The 20,494-nt window shown below is 38.8% G+C and overlaps 1 protein-coding gene across 1 annotated transcript; it reads left to right on the forward strand.

Moving 5' to 3' along the window:
* Positions 1-6,493: 6,493 nt before the first annotated feature.
* On the forward strand, positions 6,494-19,252 carry LOC135465552 (magnesium-dependent phosphatase 1-like). Its single transcript, XM_064742794.1, has 6 exons — positions 6,494-7,014; positions 10,635-10,695; positions 12,676-12,786; positions 13,284-13,391; positions 13,696-13,781; positions 15,449-19,252. The coding sequence occupies exons 1-6, from the start codon at positions 6,981-6,983 to the stop codon at positions 15,556-15,558; spliced, it is 510 nt and encodes a 169-aa protein (XP_064598864.1). The 5' UTR covers positions 6,494-6,980; the 3' UTR covers positions 15,559-19,252.
* Positions 19,253-20,494: the final 1,242 nt, after the last annotated feature.

A 20,494-nucleotide genomic window follows, 5' to 3' on the forward strand; every position in this document is an offset into this window, starting at 1 on the left:
GCATTTATAGACTATCAGATTGCAAAAAAAAAAAGCATGAATACTTTTAAAGCCGCCCGATTCATAAAATCAGACAAGTGACATTTTAAAGAACACAATGACATGCCGCCAGTATCGAACTGTGTGGTAAAAGCCAACTGATTCCTTGTAAATTCAAAATCCAGGGACGTAAAATAATATCAGACATTAGAAGAAAAACGGGTACAGTGGAAGGCCTGAACTGTAAGGTAACTTGGATGGTGTAAGTCAGCACTATATACTATGCATGTATATAAGATCAATTGTCCCTGCAAAAAATAGTCTGCCTGCATTCCCCAGTGACCTATCGGAATGACATAAAGGAAGATCTCGTTTTAACCCCGACAGCTGCAATATGTACTGCTCCCTGATATGTTTTTTTTTTTCGTAAATGGTAAACGAAACCCACTTTTCTATCATGTCATTTTTTGACTTCATTAACCTCTTAAATCCATTTTCTGATATCATATTTCGTCATTCAGATTGCACGTGCCTCTGAAAGGCTTTATGACAAATTACATGTACTAAAAACTGAGAGTTGAAATTTTTGGAAAAGTGAATGATTAGCCATGGTTTTACGAAATATCGGTAGAATATTACAGCTGGATGTTAGCGATTTTCTAAAAGTGGTACGGGATTAATTATTTATGTACTTTCGAGCACAATATACTTGTAATTCAATGAAATATTTTATCATTAGCAAACCTCTTTGTTTACTGGATATATCACTGCATTTTGACATCTTCCCACGACCCAGGTTCAGCGTGCAAAGAATTTAAAGCTTTATATTTTGACAATCACTGCTTTTATGGGAACACTCGTCCAAACCATTAGTTACATTTATACTGCCAAGAAAATCTGCGGCGTTTTCAATAAAAGACCGAAGGGATAGAGCCGAGCAAAATAAATGTATTTGGTCTCTTCATTAGCATATTGGATAACAACGTTCAACAGTACGATTTTCTGCACAAAATCGGAAACACACTTACCTGGCTGAAATGGTATCAGGAGACCAATTCTTGAAGTCGTCCAAAGGCGGAGAAAAAATGGCTAGCCGCTTTTCCTGACGCATGTTATATATAGACCTAGCCCCTGACAGGCTGCCCAGCAAAATAACACCCACTGTTCACTACATATATTCAGTCGCGTGCTAATTTAGCATATTTGTAGTAACAACATGCACACACTTTGCGACCTTCCTGGAAACGATTCATAGGACACGATATTTTTTTGATTAGCCTAACTATATATAGCAACTATAACGGTCATGGAAACTTCCCTTTCAAGATTAACACATAGCCATAATAAATTGTAACTCTATTATTAGAAATTGTTGCCTTTAACCGACGAGGAATAGCTTGTAGAAATCCATCTCTTAATTCTTACCTCGATTGCCGCCTTGCGTCAAGGTGGTTGAAATGTGCTGTGATTTCCTATGATTTATGTATATGAAGGTACATATAACACCAATATAAAGTTGTTTCCAGAGAAAAATGGAAAACATCGAAAGGGCATCGATAAACTGCGTAAAAAATATCAATAGTTAAATACATAGATGCATTCTTTAATTACACCAATGCATGATTTATTTATTTATTTGATTTATTTGATTGGTGTTTTTACGCCGTAGTGAGGAATATTTCACTTAGACGATGGTGGCCAACATTATGGTGGGAGGAAACAGGGCAGAGCCCGGGGAAACCCGCGACCATCTGCAGGTTGCTTCTTCCCACGTACGACCTTCCCACGTACGACCTTCCCACGTACGGCCGGAGAGGAAGCCAGCTTGAGCTGGACTTGAACTCACAGTCATCGCATTGATGAGAGGTTACTGGGTCATTACGCTGCGTTAGCGCGCTAATCAACTGAGCCACGGAGGCCCCACCAGTGCATGACATCTTTGGTTTATTCAAGCCAAGGCTATATAGTGTGTCGTGAACACAAGAGTTACTGAATGGAGTAAATATTAACTGACAATGAATAAATGCGTGGCTCGTGTTAGATATCACTAGCCTGTGAATACAAACTGGTTTTATTTATTTATTTTTACCAAGCACAGGTCAGAGAATTGGCAGATTCTCCGATCTCGCTGTTTGCGGGGAATTGGTGACAACACAATACTTTACCTTGTCACTCTGACGCGCTGATGAATGGATGGGTCCAACACATCCGATGTCCTACCACACCGTCTCGTGGTGACGTTAATTTTCATTCCATTCCCGGATGAAAGTAATTGTTACGCCATGACGTCACAGAAAGATTGAACATTTGTGACCAATGTGTGGGCCATCGAGCTGACCTATTTGCAGCAATACATCTTATACGATTGGTCACTTGCATGTCCTTAATCGACAATTCGGAAAGGTCTATTGTCAGTTAATTGCACATGTACTACTAAAGATCATTTATATTTGTGACGTACGCCAATCGCACCTTTCGCCTTTTTAAATTAAAATTGCGTACTTTGCGACCTTCATGCCCCCCTCGGGACATGGAACCGTGCCTTCCACGACCATATTACTCTCGTAGAGGTCACGGAAGGATCTCAGTGTTCCGCGAGTTTGCGGGGACACGAAGAGGTTGTTGTCGGGGTTTTAATAAAATTGTTTTAAGTTAAAACCATTTTATCTTAATTCTCCGCAACCCGGTGGAGAACGCGGAGGCCGCGTATCCGCGCCCCGTCGCGATTTCTGTAATTTTTGCGTCTTCCCCAAGGCATGAAGGTCGTAGATTTGTTTTAATTACAACATCGGTGGGATTACCGCTATTAGCCGCCATATACCTGCATGTAAGTGACAGGATGTAGTCTCAATACTGTTCTCTGCTCTTTCACAACGTTGCAGTCTGTGAGACGTAACTCAGTCCGAAGTGTTTCACAACATTAGAGAGTTAACTTGAATTAACGTTACTGCACAATGAAGATATATCGTAGCCAGCATGTGTCAGACCCTATTAATTTTCCATAAGCGACAATGTTAACGTTTTACACTGTAGCTCAATCGCAAACATTCCGTGGCCAATAAACTTTGGTGTATACCTGTCCCAGCCTGTGAGAAAGCAGTCACAGAAATACTGACATAGGTTGACCGTAAAAATATGGACCTTTCTATGTCGGCAGCTGGGAGGGGTGCCCAGCAACGCCAAGGGGACGCCACTCGTCACTAATCACCGCAAGTCTCCTTGTGTCCTCTCGCTCAGAGTGTCAAACTTTCATCCTTAAAACTCATACCTGCCCAAATTTTAGACAATTTCCATCGTTATAATACCAAGCATGCACCTGTACATCAAAAATGGCAGGCTTGCAGCGAAAAAAGACTTAAAACTACACAGAATGGTGTCCGGATTCCAGCAAAACACAATGCCAGGATATGACACAGGCTTGTGTTAGGTTTACGTAATGCAAGTTGTGTGTTCGAAAGATGATTGAAATTACCTATACTCTGTGGTCATGAACATAACGTTGGTCGGTCAGCACCTTGTGCTTGTACAGAGAAAAAAAGATTTGGCTATTGCCTTATACTGCAGTATTGGTTTTCATTGTTTCGAACTTGCATAAATTTGATGAATGTACAATAACCGGGAGGCGACATTTTCTAACTAAAATGTTGTGTCGACATGATGTGGACCCATCAATCTGTGAGCAGAAAGTGAGAGAACTGTGCCATTTTACAAAGAAATGGTTCTCAGGCATTGTTAAACCCATCAAAAACGTAAAGATGTAAAATATTGCCTCGACGCGTATAGGTGACCCATAAATATTTCAAAAGAAGAGAGAAATGTCTCTCTGTTGTTCAAGAACAAATAAACAGCTCGACGTATGGTCGCAATGGTCTTACATACCTAGGAGCTCAAAATTCTTCAGCATGGAGCGAGCACGAGAATTCATTGGCCAAGTGTCAGTTGGCCGCAACGAAAGAGATGCCTTATTGCATGGAGCTTTCAACGCCCTTTCAAGATGGATTTCTTTGCATGTTTTTAGTTTTCAGTTCTGTTGATAATATCCCGGGAACAGGCGTTTTCCATTCCACAATTCCATTATTGCATTTAATGCTAACTGAATCTTATTACTTAGTAAATATACGCCATTTTAGATGAAAGCTTATAGCTTTCTTGAGTTTAATATGACAGGTTGTATGAAGGATGACCTTCAAGCAACCGTTTTGAGAAATCAGTCGCCACAAACGCCTGGCGTGCTTCCATGACAACAAATGGTTGAAGAGACTTATGCTCTTATGCTCGTTGTTCCATCGATTCGAAGTGCAAGTCCATCCGTAGGTTTCATATAGGGAAGTCCGTCAGTAACTTACTTCACCGGAAAACTCACCGCCATCGGAAATATATGGATGTCCATTTTCGACGCTCTCTCACTTCGTCGTCTTTTGCATAACATGAACGCACCATTTCGTAAATAAGATGTTGTGGTATACGTACGGTCGTCATATGAATCTAGGGACAGAAATGCAGAAAATTTAATTTTAAAATATTGCGTTGTCTTATTCGCCATGGGAAATTAAAGAAGAGAGAAATGTTATATTTTCATACAAAATAGCTCGTTTTTCTGTCACTTTAATTTTTGTGTGACAGATGTCAAAATGGTCGACAGAGAAATACTTCGCTTGTAAAATTTCGTCTTCCGATGATCGTAGCACAACTACACATGACTGGAAGTTCATGATCGCCAGCTTGTGCTTTTGCAAGTTTGGTTATGGAAAAACACAATGTAATCCCGCCTAGATCGAGGCATAGTTATGGTGAAGCATTTGATTTAGTTCATAAAATATTGGCCATAATTATGTTTTTCTTTAAATAAAATTTTAGAGTTATTTGTTCGCTCTCTTTGATAAAAAAAATGGTCGCATTTCCCGTGTTGTGGGTTGCGTGTAAGGTGACGGAGTCGCTAAATTCGGCCGACTCAATTTTAGGTAAATGTGACAATTTCTTTCTTCGGGAGATGAACATTGCCGATCACAAAGCGCTGCACTGCTCCGATTTACCGAAAATAGGTTCAGTGTTACAGGTTTGCTTTCGCCGGAGCCAGAAGAAAATTCATTTCATTCACTACGTGACAGTACATTCATCTTCAGACCATAAATATAGGTCCTAAAAATATAGCTATATTGCATTGTTTAAAATCTTTGTTTAAAACCTTGTTTTAAACATGTTTTTGCAGCCAATAGTCACAGATCTGGATGGATGTACCGTTTAATACCACTCGTCGGTGTGGCTCAGTACTGCTTAGTACGTCAGTGCATCGTTAGACCCACGTTCGCGCGGCTAACGCTCTATAATCCGGCAACTGCACTGCACAATGACCAGACCCTCTAAACCCATGGGTACTATTTTTTGAGAATTAATGGTAGCGGCCTATGGCGTGAATGAGGAAAGACGCTGTATTGTTATGCTATATGCCTGGTCCCCTTCTTACGTATATAATCTGGCTTAGCCTAGGGCCTATATGTAGATACCTACATCAACTAACATCGCTGCATTTTTGTGGCTAAATCTGCTTAAGTCATGGTGCTTGATCGGGGGCGTATGCTTAAGCTTATACACGAGAAACTGGAACAAAACCATCTACAACTAAAGTAAACAGAGGACTAGTTCCAGGGTAAACTAGCAAAAGGCCAGATTTCAGCGGTTACGTGTGAAAATTTATCAACTATCACACTGTTGTCACTATTCAGTTTTTTTCTAGTTACTCTCCATGTTACATACATCAAGCCCTCTATATTTTGTTCCTGTACAAACCAGGATTCTGCTGTGGGGACTAAGCATCCCCGAGAACCGGTTGCCTTTGAATTGTCCCCGTGTGATTGTGGGCCAATATTAAATGTGGTGACAAGATGGCAATTTGAATCTTTCTGGATCAGAGACGCCTAATTAATTCTAACTAACATCCCTGCATTTTTTAAAACCTAATTCTGTTGAAGGCGTGTTGCTAGGGGGCATCCAGCATGTATGTTGTTGCTACGTTTTAGGAAGGCCAACCTACAACACATGAACAGAAAGAATAAAACACCGACTGAGATTAATTGACAAGAGGCCGGATTTCAGTGGTAATACACGTGACCGTTTGCCAGCTAACACACTGTCGTCTCTGCTCTGGTTTTATTCTATATGCTGTACTTCGGCATTTGGTCTGTGTATACTGTGACTAACATAACTGTTGTATTAGTCCCAGGTACAGGCTAATAAACAGTTGAGTACTTCGGCCTACCTGCACATGCACAGTTCTTTTGTTTCTTTCAGTAAGTCGCAACATTATATAACATTTTACTGAGCAAGAATACACATATCATGGGGCCGGACAGATCACTTTTTCTCCAATAAGAATTTCTATCAATCGGTACACTACATTAAACAACTTGCAAAATAAGTTATCCCCCCTGATGATCTTTTGTTAATAGAGGTACGTTTCGGTAATCTCCTTGTACACAAACACGCGGTATGTCAAACGTCTATACGGGGAATTTATTTTTCCTCTGGGCTAGCTACAATGTCGGATATCCGTGTCAAAGGATAGTCTGCGGTTTTGTTTCGTGTCAGTACACTAAATCCACAGAAAATCACGCCATTATTGAGAGGTAGTTAGGCATACGTGCTGGACTGTGTTGGTAGAGCCGCTTAGTCAACAAGTCGAGAGCCGGCTCACTTTGCTTCACACTTCACAGCCTCAGAGGAGACCGGAATTTTATCTTTTCATTTTCAGTTTCTCACGTAATATCGACATTTTTCTGTCGGAGTGACGCAAACCTCCGTGTTGTTGGACAATACCTATGTCGATGGTCGGCTGTTTGTTTATGAGACTTGATAACTGAATAACACTACAGCGTTTTACACTAGGCGCTCTCTCCGTCCAACGTGTTGGTAAACTATAGACAGTTTCAGTCCCTACATGCTTTAGTGATACCCTTCACAGAAAAGTCAACTTTTAGCCTGCCAGCATTTCCAACGTTTCAACAATGGCAAAACCCAAGCTGATCGTGTTTGATTTAGGTAGGTGAAGAGCAGCTTGTTGGTGTTAATTATTGTTAACAGTGATAATTATTGTTAACAGTGTTAATTATCGTTAACCATGTTAATTATCATTAACCGTGTTAATAACACATTTTTCTGTAGTGGTATCGGTTACAGTAATTTAGTGGACAGTTCATGTATGTGATGATAAGGCATCTCTTCACAGAATATGTGATGGTGAGGCTATACTATGAGCTATGTTATTATTATTTATACATGTAGCAATATGTTATGTGATACTCTCTCACAGTAACAAGTTCACTTATTCATTATCAGTGGGGGCTTTCGTGGCATTAGTGTCTAGTGTGACAGCATGGCACAATGACTCAGGAGCCTTTCATTAATAGAGTCTCTGTGAGTTCATGCCCGGCGCATGCTGGCTTTCTCTCCAGTCTTGAATGGGAGGATCTGCCAGCAACGTGGGGATGGTTGTGGGATTCCTCGGTGTGGTTTCCTCCCACCATATTTCTGCTGCCATTGAATAAGTGAAACCTTCTTGAATACGGTGTAAAACACCAATGAAAAAGTAAATAAATAGTCATTACGGCACATAAAATTATTTAAAAGAGTAAGCATTCACTGTCAAAGGTCAGTATTGAACCTCAACCTCAACGCCCTGTGCCAAGAGTTAGGAGTTTGGTAAGGTGTTGGATTCCCAATTGCTAGCATTTGAGGTCAAGGTGCAGGTTCAGTCTCTGGCTATCAACAGAGAATTTCTAAATTTCCCTGCTTTCAATGTTTGTGAATCTGTGATGATACCATTTGAGAAGTTTTACATCTGGTAATTACCACTTAACTTTTCCTCCACCCACTCTGTCAGTGTTAGAAACATTCAGCAGTGACTTATACTTTGGCACTCAGATTTTCTCCACCCTTGAAATTAACAACCGAACTTTTTGAGTATGGTCTTCAAATTGTGAAAGAAGAAGTTTAAAATTTTCCCTCCAAGTGGTATTCTCTGAGTAACTCCATAAAAGTGTAATTCATGGATATGGGAATCATATTAAAACAAATTTTATTCACATATCCTCCAGTGAAACAAGCACAACTGCTTTTTATGGACTAAATGAAAAATAAAAAAAAGAAGCAGTAATATCTGGGCTGTGTGTGCTTGAAAGAGCTGCCTTTGTAGAGTTCTTTGATTCATTTCATTGTCATTTGTCCTTGCCCTCCATGCTTCCTGTCACCAGATCACTGTTAATCAGTAACTGTGCCTGTTCCTCGATTTCCTGCTTGTGATAAATAGATAATGACATCAGCCTTCAAAGCCTTAGGCAATCAATCCAGTAAGGTAGTTTTGATCTGAAATGAAAATGGGTACTGTATAAAATAAAATCCGTTTAGAGGATAGCACTTTAACTAAGGTACTGTAAAATGAAGAGTATGATTTTAAAGAAAATGAAGCAAGAAAGATTTTCTGTCTGGATGGAAATAATAAAAACAAACGTACGTGTACTTTGGACCAGCGTTGACAGCTATCACCGTTGGTATGGCCAGAGCAGATAACTTAAGTGGTGCCCTAGAAAACTGTAGTATAATGCCCTTTTTATACCCCATGAATGAAACTGAGAGGTTTTTTGTACTGCTAAATGTTAAGCCACAGTATATACATACTCTGCCTTAAGAAATGAAAAACAGGCGTTTTGTGCATCCTTAAAACTGCATTTCTGCTTACAAATACTGTCTTTGAGTTAAAAACTCAGTGGAAGAGAGCCCAAATCTCTCCGAGTTAGTGTAAACCTGGTTGCAGGATTAAGTAGCTTTCTAGCATAAAATCGAAATGTAATGTGTTTGTGACTATTGGTGAAACAAAGGTTATCAACACTGTGTCTTGAAAATACAGACTGAGAGAGGTCTTTAGATATAAAATGTTTTATAACCTATTTTTCCACTGAATATATTTATTTATTTATTTATTTATTTGATTGGTGTTTTACGCCGTACTCAAGAATATTTCACTTATACAACGGCGGCCAGCGTTATGGTGGGTGGAAACCGGCAAAGCCCGGGGGAAACCCACGACCATCCGCAGGTTGCTGACAGACCTTCCCACTTACGGCCGAAGAGGAAGCCAGCTTGAGCTGGACTTGAACTCACAGCGACCGCATTGGTGAGAGGCTCCTGGGTCATTACGCTGCGCAAGCGCGCTAACCGACTGAGCCACGGAGGCCCCAGTCCACTGAATATAAATATTGTGAAATTTCCATTTGCTGATGAAGTTAATGTGGAATGTTTATGTCACCAAAATTTGAAATCAAACTCAGCTTAGCCTAAGAAATGATTTTGGATCAAACGTAAACTTACCTGAGTAGAAGTCTCTGATTAATGAACAATGAAAAAAATTCCAGTAACGTTTGTGTGAATATCAACAATGCATTTTATATAATATTTAAAATCATGCTAGAAGGTTTAGAGGTATATGTGCCAATCCTGACAGTTAAATAAGTACCAGCTTGTGTTATTGAGCAGGAGATTTCCCATTTTGCACGGGCTTTGCTCTGGATGTTTTAGTATACTACAGGAGATTTCCCATTTTGCGCAGAATTTGCTCTGGATGTTTTAGTATACTACAAGAGATTTCAGATTTTGCGTGGGCTTTGCTGTGGATGTAGTAGTATACTACAACATTTACTGGACATATTTGACCTATAATTTTGAGAGCTCTATTGATCTAACAGGTATTTTTGTCAGAGGCTTGTTTGACAGGTAGGATGGTAAATGTATTGCACATTATGATATTACATTTCTGATTTATGGTTTATGCCACAGAACCCCTTCTCTACCTTCATGCTTAGACGTACCAGAAAAATTCAAGGTCCTGCACCAAGTGTACTGTTTTATGGCTCTAAAAATTAACCTTTTCAGGGAAATTTTTAGTACAGATACAATGTGCATGTATTTGATCAGAAATTCCCTGCCTCTAACGGGTGAAGTATTTACCTGAGTGTGAGGATAAATTATATCACAAGTTGACACCAAGCCTCATTGCTGTAAATCTCCATCTTGACTATCATTAAAACACTCTCTTGACTACACATTAAAAGCTTCTTGAAAGTTCTGTCTACTGATCTAATAGTTTAAGGTTACTTTGTGTATAGATGTGTGAGCACTTATGGAAATATCAGCCCACTACCTCAGATCACAAACTGGGGCTGGTGACTGGTCTGGGGCTGGTGACTGGTCTGCCACAAATTTGTAATAACGTAGATCAGTGACAGCCTGATTATCCTACCCTTAGACTGAGCCTTCTCTCAAGTCACCATTCCTTAGTTGTTAAGTTCATATGTTGGCACAAGAGAGACATAAACAGTTTTAAGTTTGTAAGAGGAACATTCAAAACTGCCTCATTTTTTAAACAGTTGGGCCGAGGAAAATACTGCTCAACAAATATTTGCATTTTTTATTACTTTATTTTGTATTTTTCTTTCAAATTTTAGCAGAAAGTTCTTCAGCCCCTGTCAAACTTACTGTATAAATAACAAAATATGAATTATTTATATGAATAAAATAAGAAATATAAATATGAATTTACAAAGTCACATCATGATTTCATTTGCAGAGCTTTTGTCATTAATTATGTGCTTTTTTTTTTCAAACAGATTACACCTTATGGCCTTTCTGGATAGATACACATGTCGATCCACCATTCAAAAAGAAAAGGTAGGCATTCACCTGACTATGTATTAAAATACGAGGGTTCATTATATGTCTTGACAAAACTATCCTAAACATTTCTGAAAGAAAAAGACAGCAAAAATAGATATTGTAGTATTGGGAAGGTTATTAAGCTCAATTTACACCATTTTTAGCGTGTGAAAGTCTCTTTTTTTTGTTGTTTACGTAAAGAACAAATTGAGAGCACTTTTTAATTTTTATCACGTACTTAATAGTATTACATTTGTGATTTATAGTTTATGCAGCCAAGCACCCTCCCAATCCCTCATCAGAATGTTGTCAGCAAGATTGACAGTCAGTAACTCTTTATGTGTTCTGTTGTAGTGATGGTATCTGTCCATTGGCTCTGTTGTAGTGATTGTAGAATTCATGTCCGTATCTGTCCATTGGCTCTGTTGTAGTGATTGTAGAATGAATGTCCGTATCTGTCCATTGGCTCTGTTGTAGTGATGGTAGAATTCATGTCCATATCTGTCCATTGGCTCTGTTGTAGTGATGGTAGAATTCATGTCCGTATCTGTCCATTGGCTCTGTTGTAGTGGTTGTAGAATGAATGTCCGTATCTGTCCATTGGCTCTGTTGTAGTGATGGCAGAATTCATGTCCATATCTGTCCATTGGCTCTGTTGTAGTGATTGTAGAATGAATGTCCGTATCTGTCCATTGGCTCTGTTGTAGTGATGGTAGAATTCATGTCCATATCTGTCCATTGGCTCTGTTGTAGTGATGGTAGAATTCATGTCCGTATCTGTCCATTGGCTCTGTTGTAGTGGTTGTAGAATGAATGTCCGTATCTGTCCATTGGCTCTGTTGTAGTGGTTGTAGAATGAATGTCCGTATCTGTCCATTGGCTCTGTTGTAGTGATGGTAGAATTCATGTCCATATCTGTCCATTGGCTCTGTTGTAGTGATTGTAGAATTCATGTCCATATCTGTCCATTGGCTCTGTTGTAGTGATGGTAGAATGAATGTCCGTATCTGTCCATTGGCTCTGTTGTAGTGATTGTAGAATGAATGTCCGTATCTGTCCATTGGCTCTGTTGTAGTGATTGTAGAATTCATGTCCATATCTGTCCATTGGCTCTGTTGTAGTGATTGTAGAATTCATGTCCATATCTGTCCATTGGCTCTGTTGTAGTGATTGTAGAATTCATGTCCATATCTGTCCATTGGCTCTGTTGTAGTGATGGTAGAATTCATGTCCATATCTGTCCATTGGCTCTGTTGTAGTGATTGTAGAATTCATGTCCGTATCTGTCCATTGGCTCTGTTGTAGTGATGGTAGAATTCATGTCCATATCTGTCCATTGGCTCTGTTGTAGTGATGGTAGAATTCATGTCCATATCTGTCCATTGGCTCTGTTGTAGTGATTGTAGAATGAATGTCCGTATCTGTCCATTGGCTCTGTTGTAGTGATGGTAGAATTCATGTCCATATCTGTCCATTGGCTCTGTTGTAGTGATTGTAGAATTCATGTCCGTATCTGTCCATTGGCTCTGTTGTAGTGATGGTAGAATTCATGTCCGTATCTGTCCATTGGCTCTGTTGTAGTGATTGTAGAATTCATGTCCATATCTGTCCATTGGCTCTGTTGTAGTGATGGTAGAATTCATGTCCGTATCTGTCCATTGGCTCTGTTGTAGTGATGGTAGAATTCATGTCCATATCTGTCCATTGGCTCTGTTGTAGTGATGGTAGAATTCATGTCCATATCTGTCCATTGGCTCTGTTGTAGTGATTGTAGAATTCATGTCCGTATCTGTCCATTGGCTCTGTTGTAGTGATGGTAGAATTCATGTCCATATCTGTCCATTGGCTCTGTTGTAGTGATGGTAGAATTCATGTCCATATCTGTCCATTGGCTCTGTTGTAGTGATTGTAGAATTCATGTCCATATCTGTCCATTGGCTCTGTTGTAGTGATGGTAGAATTCATGTCCGTATCTGTCCATTGGCTCTGTTGTAGTGATGGCAGAATTCACGACCGGAATGGACAGAGGATCAAGTTTTATTCCTGCGTGCCTGACATCTTACAAAGGCTTCAAAATGAAGGCTACCAGCTTGGAGTGGCATCAAGGTCTTTCCACTTTTTCTTTTTTATTTTACCCTTCTAGATTGTGGATTATAGAACTATGCTGTTAGAAGCAATAGATAAGTGTGAGAGGCATACAATGAAACCAAGATTTCACCACTGAAGGCCTTCTAATTTGAGACATGCTGTTACACTCTTGAATCAAAATTTAGGTGTGTTTATAGAACATGGCTGATACATAGTGTAATGAGTAATGGGAACTTTGAAATTAGGAGAGCAAATCGAATTTTAAATAGTTTGAGAAGACAGCAACATGAAAAAAAAAAAAGTAATAAAGATAGGACGAGGATTTTTATGTGGGTATCTAAATAACATTGTTACTCGAACATGTAAAAATCCTAAACTAATATATTTCAACTCTTCAAAGATTAGAGCTTATAACTACACTGTATGGTTTATGACTTATATGTATTTCATGTAGGCCTGCATAATTTAAAAGTGGTGGTGTGTTTTTTTTTGTTTTTTTTGTTTTTTTTTACCAGAACTGGCGCAACAGCTGAGGCTAATGAACTGTTGATACTGTTTGATTGGGATAAATACTTTGCGTACAAGGAGATATATCCAGGTTCTAAAACTACCCACTTTGCGAGGTATGATGTAGGCTTCTTGTAAAGTCGTTATAATATGTCATGACTATGATAGTGATTTTTGTTGTTGTTTATTATTGAAATATATACAAGTATATTATTATTATTTTTCAGAGGAGGGGGGGCAAAGGAAAATTTGCAAAATTCTAAAATAGATTCAAAATAATATCTTAAGAAATCTTAACTTTGGCCATATTGCCCTCTTTTTGTTGATATTTTTATGTATACAATATACACTAGCTTCTAAGATATCAAAATGAAAAGATTGATTGTTTTTATTTTGTTATTTTGAATCATTTTTTCACAGATTTTTGAAAAACAGTGGTCTGCAGTATCAGGACATGTTGTTTTTTGATGATGAACATAGGAATATAATAGAAGTGCGTAACCTAGGTAAGTGTGAGAGTAAATTGAATCATGACTGCATGCTGTGGTGAAACAGCTGGCTTAGTTGTGTGACGTGTTCTTACTAAGCTCAGTCAGCTCTTTAGTATTGACCACAAGCTGGACTCTTTCTCAGACAAACCTGTTACTTTACTTTTTTATTTATTTATTTGATGACAAATGCCTATCAGCACTATCACACTGTGCCAGATACGTGACGAGCAAAGCTCCAGATCGAAAGCCACAGCCAGATTAGCGCAAGTGGATTTGAACACCTGACCTTAATGATCAAGGCTCTGATAGTGACATTAAACCATTCATTTAACTGTCCTTTAGCAGTCTAGATAAACTTTCTGGTTCATAGCATATTGTATCATGATAGTGGTACAATCTCGCTTAATCTAAAAAAAAATGACAAGGAAAACAAAATTGTGAAATAGTTGATAAAACGTATTTATACAGGCTAGTGTTGAAGCTTGAAAAGATTTTAATCTACGTATATCAGTGGATACACCCCTCATTAAGAGTTCTCTGATACACTGATCGGCCAGAAATCACCAGAGCTCCAGTTAAATCACATGAGTTTAGCCACATACGTGTTTATGTACTCACAACAGTTGACGATCGCGTGAGCTGTTTGTGAGATAAAAAAAACTAGGGCAAGATGATTGGCCTAAGAATAAGACATCTACTGAGGCATGAAAGTATACTCACGGCTTTTGTTAATGCATAAAACGGTGTTTGGCTTTAATTATTGTAAGAAACAAGACAAAAATTTTTCCCGGTCGAGAAGGTGGAAGGCACGTGCGTTTTGACAAGGGTCTTGGAAAACCTAGGAAAGCTGTTATGAGCCATGCGTCCGTGTTGTAATACACACAGAGTATTTGTGCATCAGTTGGGTATGCATGGTAGAGGACCCATGCTCATTTCAAAAGATTGCATGGGTCACGATTAAGAACAATATAAAATTCACCATCTCCAACAACAACAACAGCAAGAAGAATGCAGCGCGACTTATCACACGTAAAGAATTACATTTTCTGGATAACATATGGGGATGGAAATTCAGGAATGCCTGTCTTTTTCTTTAGAAAAGCTATAGGGCCTGTGGGCAAATTCCACAAAGCCATCTCTGACTGAAGTCAGAATTTAAGATCTTGTCGATTAAAGCCTTAAAGGTTTGAAATTTTGAAGCATTTACCTTAAGATAGCATCTAAGAGGCGTTCAAAAAATTTGATTTCTGTGGACTTAAACAAAGCTCTGCAATTGTATTTTAAATTTTGACTTGCATCAGAAATGGCTTTAGGGAGTCGGTCACCTTAAATTTGTCTTTTCATAGTTTTCAGTTTTTAACTGGTAACATTTGTCTTGTTAAATGTAAGTATGTGTCTTGTTCAGGTTTGACCTGTAATCAGTTGTCTTGTTAAATATAACCACGTGTCTTGTACAGGTGTGACGTGTGAATAGTTGTCTTGTTAAATGTAACCACGTGTCTTGTTCAGGTGTGACCTGTAACCAGTTCTGTTGTTAAATGTAACCATGTGGTTTCTTCAGGTGTGACGTGTGACCATTTATCTTGTTAAAAATGTAACATGTGATCATTTTTCTTGTAAAGGATTCTAGTGTACTTTTTTGCTGGTAAAAGTTGTGACGTGTAACCGTTTATCATGTTCAGGTGTCACCTGTATACTGGCAGAAGATGGCGTCACAGAAGAAGTGATACAACGCGGCTTTAAACAATATGCGCAGGACAGGAACCAGAATCAATCTACGTCAGCTTTATGACCAGAAGAATTCTAATGAACTGTAGATGTGATATGGAGATTATTTCGTGAAGTTAAAAAAAAGTCGGGTTTTATGCCTTTTGTTTTGATTTGCCAATATGTAAATTGTGGAAGAATATTGAACTCGTAGACGAAAATTGCCGTCATTATGCATTTGTGCAAGATTTGAAGGGCTGTTATAACACGCATGTGCTTTATTCACAGATGAAGGTGTCTTTTACCAACAGTATTATCCCGATTTGGGATGTATGCTCTTGGGGTATAGCACAGATCGTTTGTCCCAGAGTGATCTCAGCCAATTTTGGGCACTGGGATCCATACTCCTTACAGCGCATGCATCGCTCTCTACCTGTAGGTTTATATCACATCCATCAATAGCAGATTTTGTACAGAAATCTTGAACAACGCCGAGGTCACGGCGGTCACGGTGAAGAGGCAGGAAGTGATGTCAGAAAACACAAACAATCCGCCTCAACCTTTGTCTCTAATAATACTTTATATGTATGTTTTTCCTTCATCTAAAGTATATGACCAACATGATTCTAACCAAAACCTAAAACAATTTTATTGGTGAATGCTGATGGCAGTGGTGTAAAGCGATAGATAGCGAGTGACGCATGTGATGTAAGCAGTATGACTAAGATCTTTGCTGTAGCCAAAAAGTGTAAATCCTCAATAACGACGATGCTGTTACTTAAACCAATTTCTAAATGACACCAATTAGTCGGTGAAGTCTTTGCTGTTGTTGGCGTCAAAGGACTGCTCTGAGATCGGAATTTCTGGATGGAATTTATTCGTTTAGACTACCATTGTTCTCTTGCGCAGAGAACGGCATGCGCCTGTGATCTGCTTATGTTCACAACTACTTGTCCTCTGCCGCAAATCTTGATACAGTGATGTAGAGATAGCTAATTAAACGTAATCCAGACTGATTACTGGAAATTAGTTAGGCTTAAAGCTGTCATTGAACGCCACAAGAAATGCATTGTTTTCCCCACTCTGATTTTCGGCATTTTACAACCTACTTTCCTTTAAAAAAATGAATAGGTCTGCGTGACAACGATGTGCGAAATACCGGGCGGTACACCTATTTCCTTGAGATTTTTTTTCTCTTCCCAGACATTGCTCTCTGCAATTGTACTACAAATTTTAATAAATATTGTGAGAAGTGTATGGTTTATTTTAAAACTGTGTGGTTTCTGCTGATTACCTTAAACTTATCTAAGTGAGACGAAGTATTTTAGTAATAGATCTAACAATAAAACCCAGTCACAAACAATATGAACAACAAATATATCACTCATGACCGCTGACCATTTTGCTTTCCTTCACTGTGACATTGAATAGCTCATGGTTTACTTCGGGCACTACGGTTTCCTCCTCCGTATATGCAAAAACTTTTCATGTATGACGATAAACTCAGACCATGCAGAAAAACCTAAATCCTGCGCTTATACAAATCTCTAATCTGAACTTGTTTGGGCTAAATTGTGCTAAAGGTTAAAATTTTGACTTCAAGGTGAAGAGCAACTTACTTTTTTTTTTATTTCACTGGTGTTTTACGCCGTATTCAAGAATGGATAAAGTACAAGGCTGTCTACGTTTGTAAACTGTTGTGAATAGATTTCTGTTACAACATTAATTTAAAGGATATGTCTGTTTTCCTTATTTAAGTAATTGACTTAAAAATACCGAACCAATAAATACATCTTAAAATGCCTGTATCAGAAATAAAGTAAGTAAATGATTAGATCAAAAGTCTTTCTCTTCCTTAAGAGCATATTGTTTACTGCCTCCTTCATTGTTGAAACATTGAATGTTAAAATGCATGTGAGTTCAAACTGAAAAACCAGTAGTAGTAGGAAGGTCTGTCAGCAACCTGCGGATGGTTGTGGGATCTCCCCGGGCTCTGCCCGGTTTCCTCCCACCATAATGCTGGCCGCCGTGGTATAAGTGAAATAATCTTGAGTAAGGCGTAAAACACCAATCAAATAAATAAATCAAAAACCATATGACGTGAATAATGATGTCTTAAGTATATTTTCATGTTGGCGGGTTAATGTCCAGAGCCTTTGTCATTTGTTGTTACCGGAACTAGAATAGCTCTTTTAACACAAGCGTTTCTTACGAACTTTATTTATTGGCGTGCGAAAACCTACTCGTTGAAGCCTTATCAGTGTGAAATTTTATTTAGCGAATTGCTACTTGCTTTGCCCCCTTTTTGGATCTATCCATGCGTTTTTATGTTAGTATTTTGAAACGGAATTGTGTAACCTAAAATAACCACGGCCATATTCCAATGTTCCGTATTTGTTTCATTATTGCAATTGTTTTTTGTTTTTTATCATGCTAGGGGTATTGTTACCTTATTTTTACTATAACTATGTACATGTACACACTTTCATTCCCGCAGTGTAATTTTATTACTTTAATAGATTCTCATAAGAATATTACTCGCATATAACTGAAAGACATTATTTTGTTCCCTCAAACCTGGTTGTATTATTCCTTTATGCTGATTACTGTCAAATGTATAGTTTTATCTATCACACTGTCTTTGTTACAGTCACATACTAATATATTTCGTGTGTTTTTATGATCTTCAAAAAATAATGTTAATTTTAACAAAAAGTCTTGTTTGAGTGATATATGTACTGTAGAATGTATTCTGTTATTGCAGTAGATTATTGTTTTAAATATAGCACACACATTCTGTTAACTCAGCATAAAGATTGTGTTAGACTAACAAAATAATGTGTTGAATATGACAGAATATTATGTTATAATAACAGAATACATTCTAGCATCACTCAGACCACAGACTTTTCTAGATAAATGAACAGATTTTTTGTTTGAGTTTGGAAAATATACATTGCATGCATGTAAATCGATCCTAGCCTGCGAACTGTTCTCATCTGTCTTTCCAAAGATGTGACATTAGTATGTACACGAATTACAGAGAGAGGTTGAGATCTCTGTTTCAAGTTAACAACGACTAACAACGAATTCCAAGATTCACACTGTGTGTTTTCTCTGTCATCCGGGTTGTCATTGTTGTAGCTTAGGAACAATGATGTATAGGTCTCTCTACGTCTTTACGTAATATAACCTGGCGACCAGTCCATTGCTGGCTTATTTGATTAAAAATGTTCTTCTTGGCACATCTAGCCTGATCGGATCCAGGCCAATTTGGTCTTGTGTTCGAATCCCTGCATGTGGCTCATGCTGGTTTTGCTACCTACTGATTAAAGTTATGGAAAGTGCTTGGCCGAAGACGAAGGGCGGTAGTTTATTCTTGGCACCCCTGTTTCCTGTACCTATAAACCTGATCACTGTACTGTATGAGTGAAAAAATAAACAACAAAAAAAACAAATCATGTCGGAGTATACTGTACAGCGTTAAATACCAGACAAATATATAATATACAGTCCAATGGACGTATACATTGTTAAGTAAAATTGCCTTTAGCCATAAGTACTCTATCTCCCAGCCTACAATATGCTGAGTTCAGCAGACAGATCAGTTGAGTTTGGTGAAAGAGTAAACTCTCTCCTTTTTTACTACACTGTTTTTGTACTACACTCATTTCCGGCGTAAAGACGAATTCTGTAATCTAGTATGCGAGTTCTTTTAGAAATGAGAACTTGCTTTCCAGACGAAGGACGTATACCTTAACCAATAAAATACCTGTATGATTCTCCATCTCGTTTTCATATTTGCTGTGCCATTGATTGAAATGTCCGCTACTCCGAAACTCGGGTTCACACGGTGCAACTTGTAGAATCCACTTGTTGAATCGATTAGTCGAATGAAAAGCGCCACCAACGATTTTATACGATTTGTAGAAGCTGACACATCGCATGGTTTCAATGCGGCTTGGGGAAACAGAGCAGTTCTATTATCATTCCACTGCCTGAATTCGGCAAGGGACACCGTATGAACGTGGCTTAATTGGCAAACAAAGCAGTCCTATTTTCATTCCACTGCTTGAATTCGGCGAGGGATAAAGTGTGAACGTGGCTTACTTGGAAACAAAGCAGTCCTATTTTCATTCCGCTGCTTGAATTCGGCATGGGACACCGTATGAACGGGGCATAATTGGGACACAAAGCAGTCCTATTTTCATTCCACTGCCTGAATTCGGCAAGGGATAAAGTGTGGACGTGGCTTAATTGGAAAACAAAGCAGTCCTATTTTCATGCTCGAAATCGACTTGAGGAAAACAAAGCAGCTTTATTTTCATTCCACTCTTTGAACTCAACAAGTCTTACCGTGTAAACATGGCTTAGTTAGGAAACTAAACAAAAAACATGCTCAAAATCGACAACTCACACTTTGTCTGCGCTGCTTGGGAAACAATCAGTCCTATTGCCATTAGACTATTCAAATTCGACAAGTCACTCCGTGTCACTGCTTCATGTCACTTTTCAAATCCAACAAGTCGCAAGGTGTCAACGCGGCTGAAGACTTTAAAATTCATCCCATAGCGTTGCGTATATGCTCTCACGAATTTATGTTTGCAGTCCTAGGACGTCTTTATTCATTATTGTTATTTGTATTGAGGGTCATTTGGGGGAAATAAAGAGAAATGCATCATTTAGTGCAGTTTTCCAAAGAATAGCTGGCAATAGCAAGCTCCCTTCATTTAAGTTCGACGTAAACGCTCAACTGGTTGTAGACCGGCCCGGATAGCACAGTTGGTAGAGCGTCCGCTTTGGGACCGGTAGATCCAGGATCAATCCTTGATCGAGTCACGCCTAAGACTTTGGCGTTCAGCATGAAGGGGATAGTGCAACGACTGGTTGACCCGTATCAGTATAATGGCTCGGGCGGGGCGGCTTATTTGCCTTCGGTAAGTCGTCTCAGTGAAGCAGCACTAAATAAAAGAGCGGTGGAAATCCGTCCTGCAACAAGTAGGCACATTACACGTACATGC

The sequence above is a fragment of the Liolophura sinensis genome, chromosome 5 (genome assembly GCF_032854445.1).
Source record: "Liolophura sinensis isolate JHLJ2023 chromosome 5, CUHK_Ljap_v2, whole genome shotgun sequence".
Lineage (NCBI taxonomy): Eukaryota > Metazoa > Mollusca > Polyplacophora > Chitonida > Chitonidae > Liolophura > Liolophura sinensis.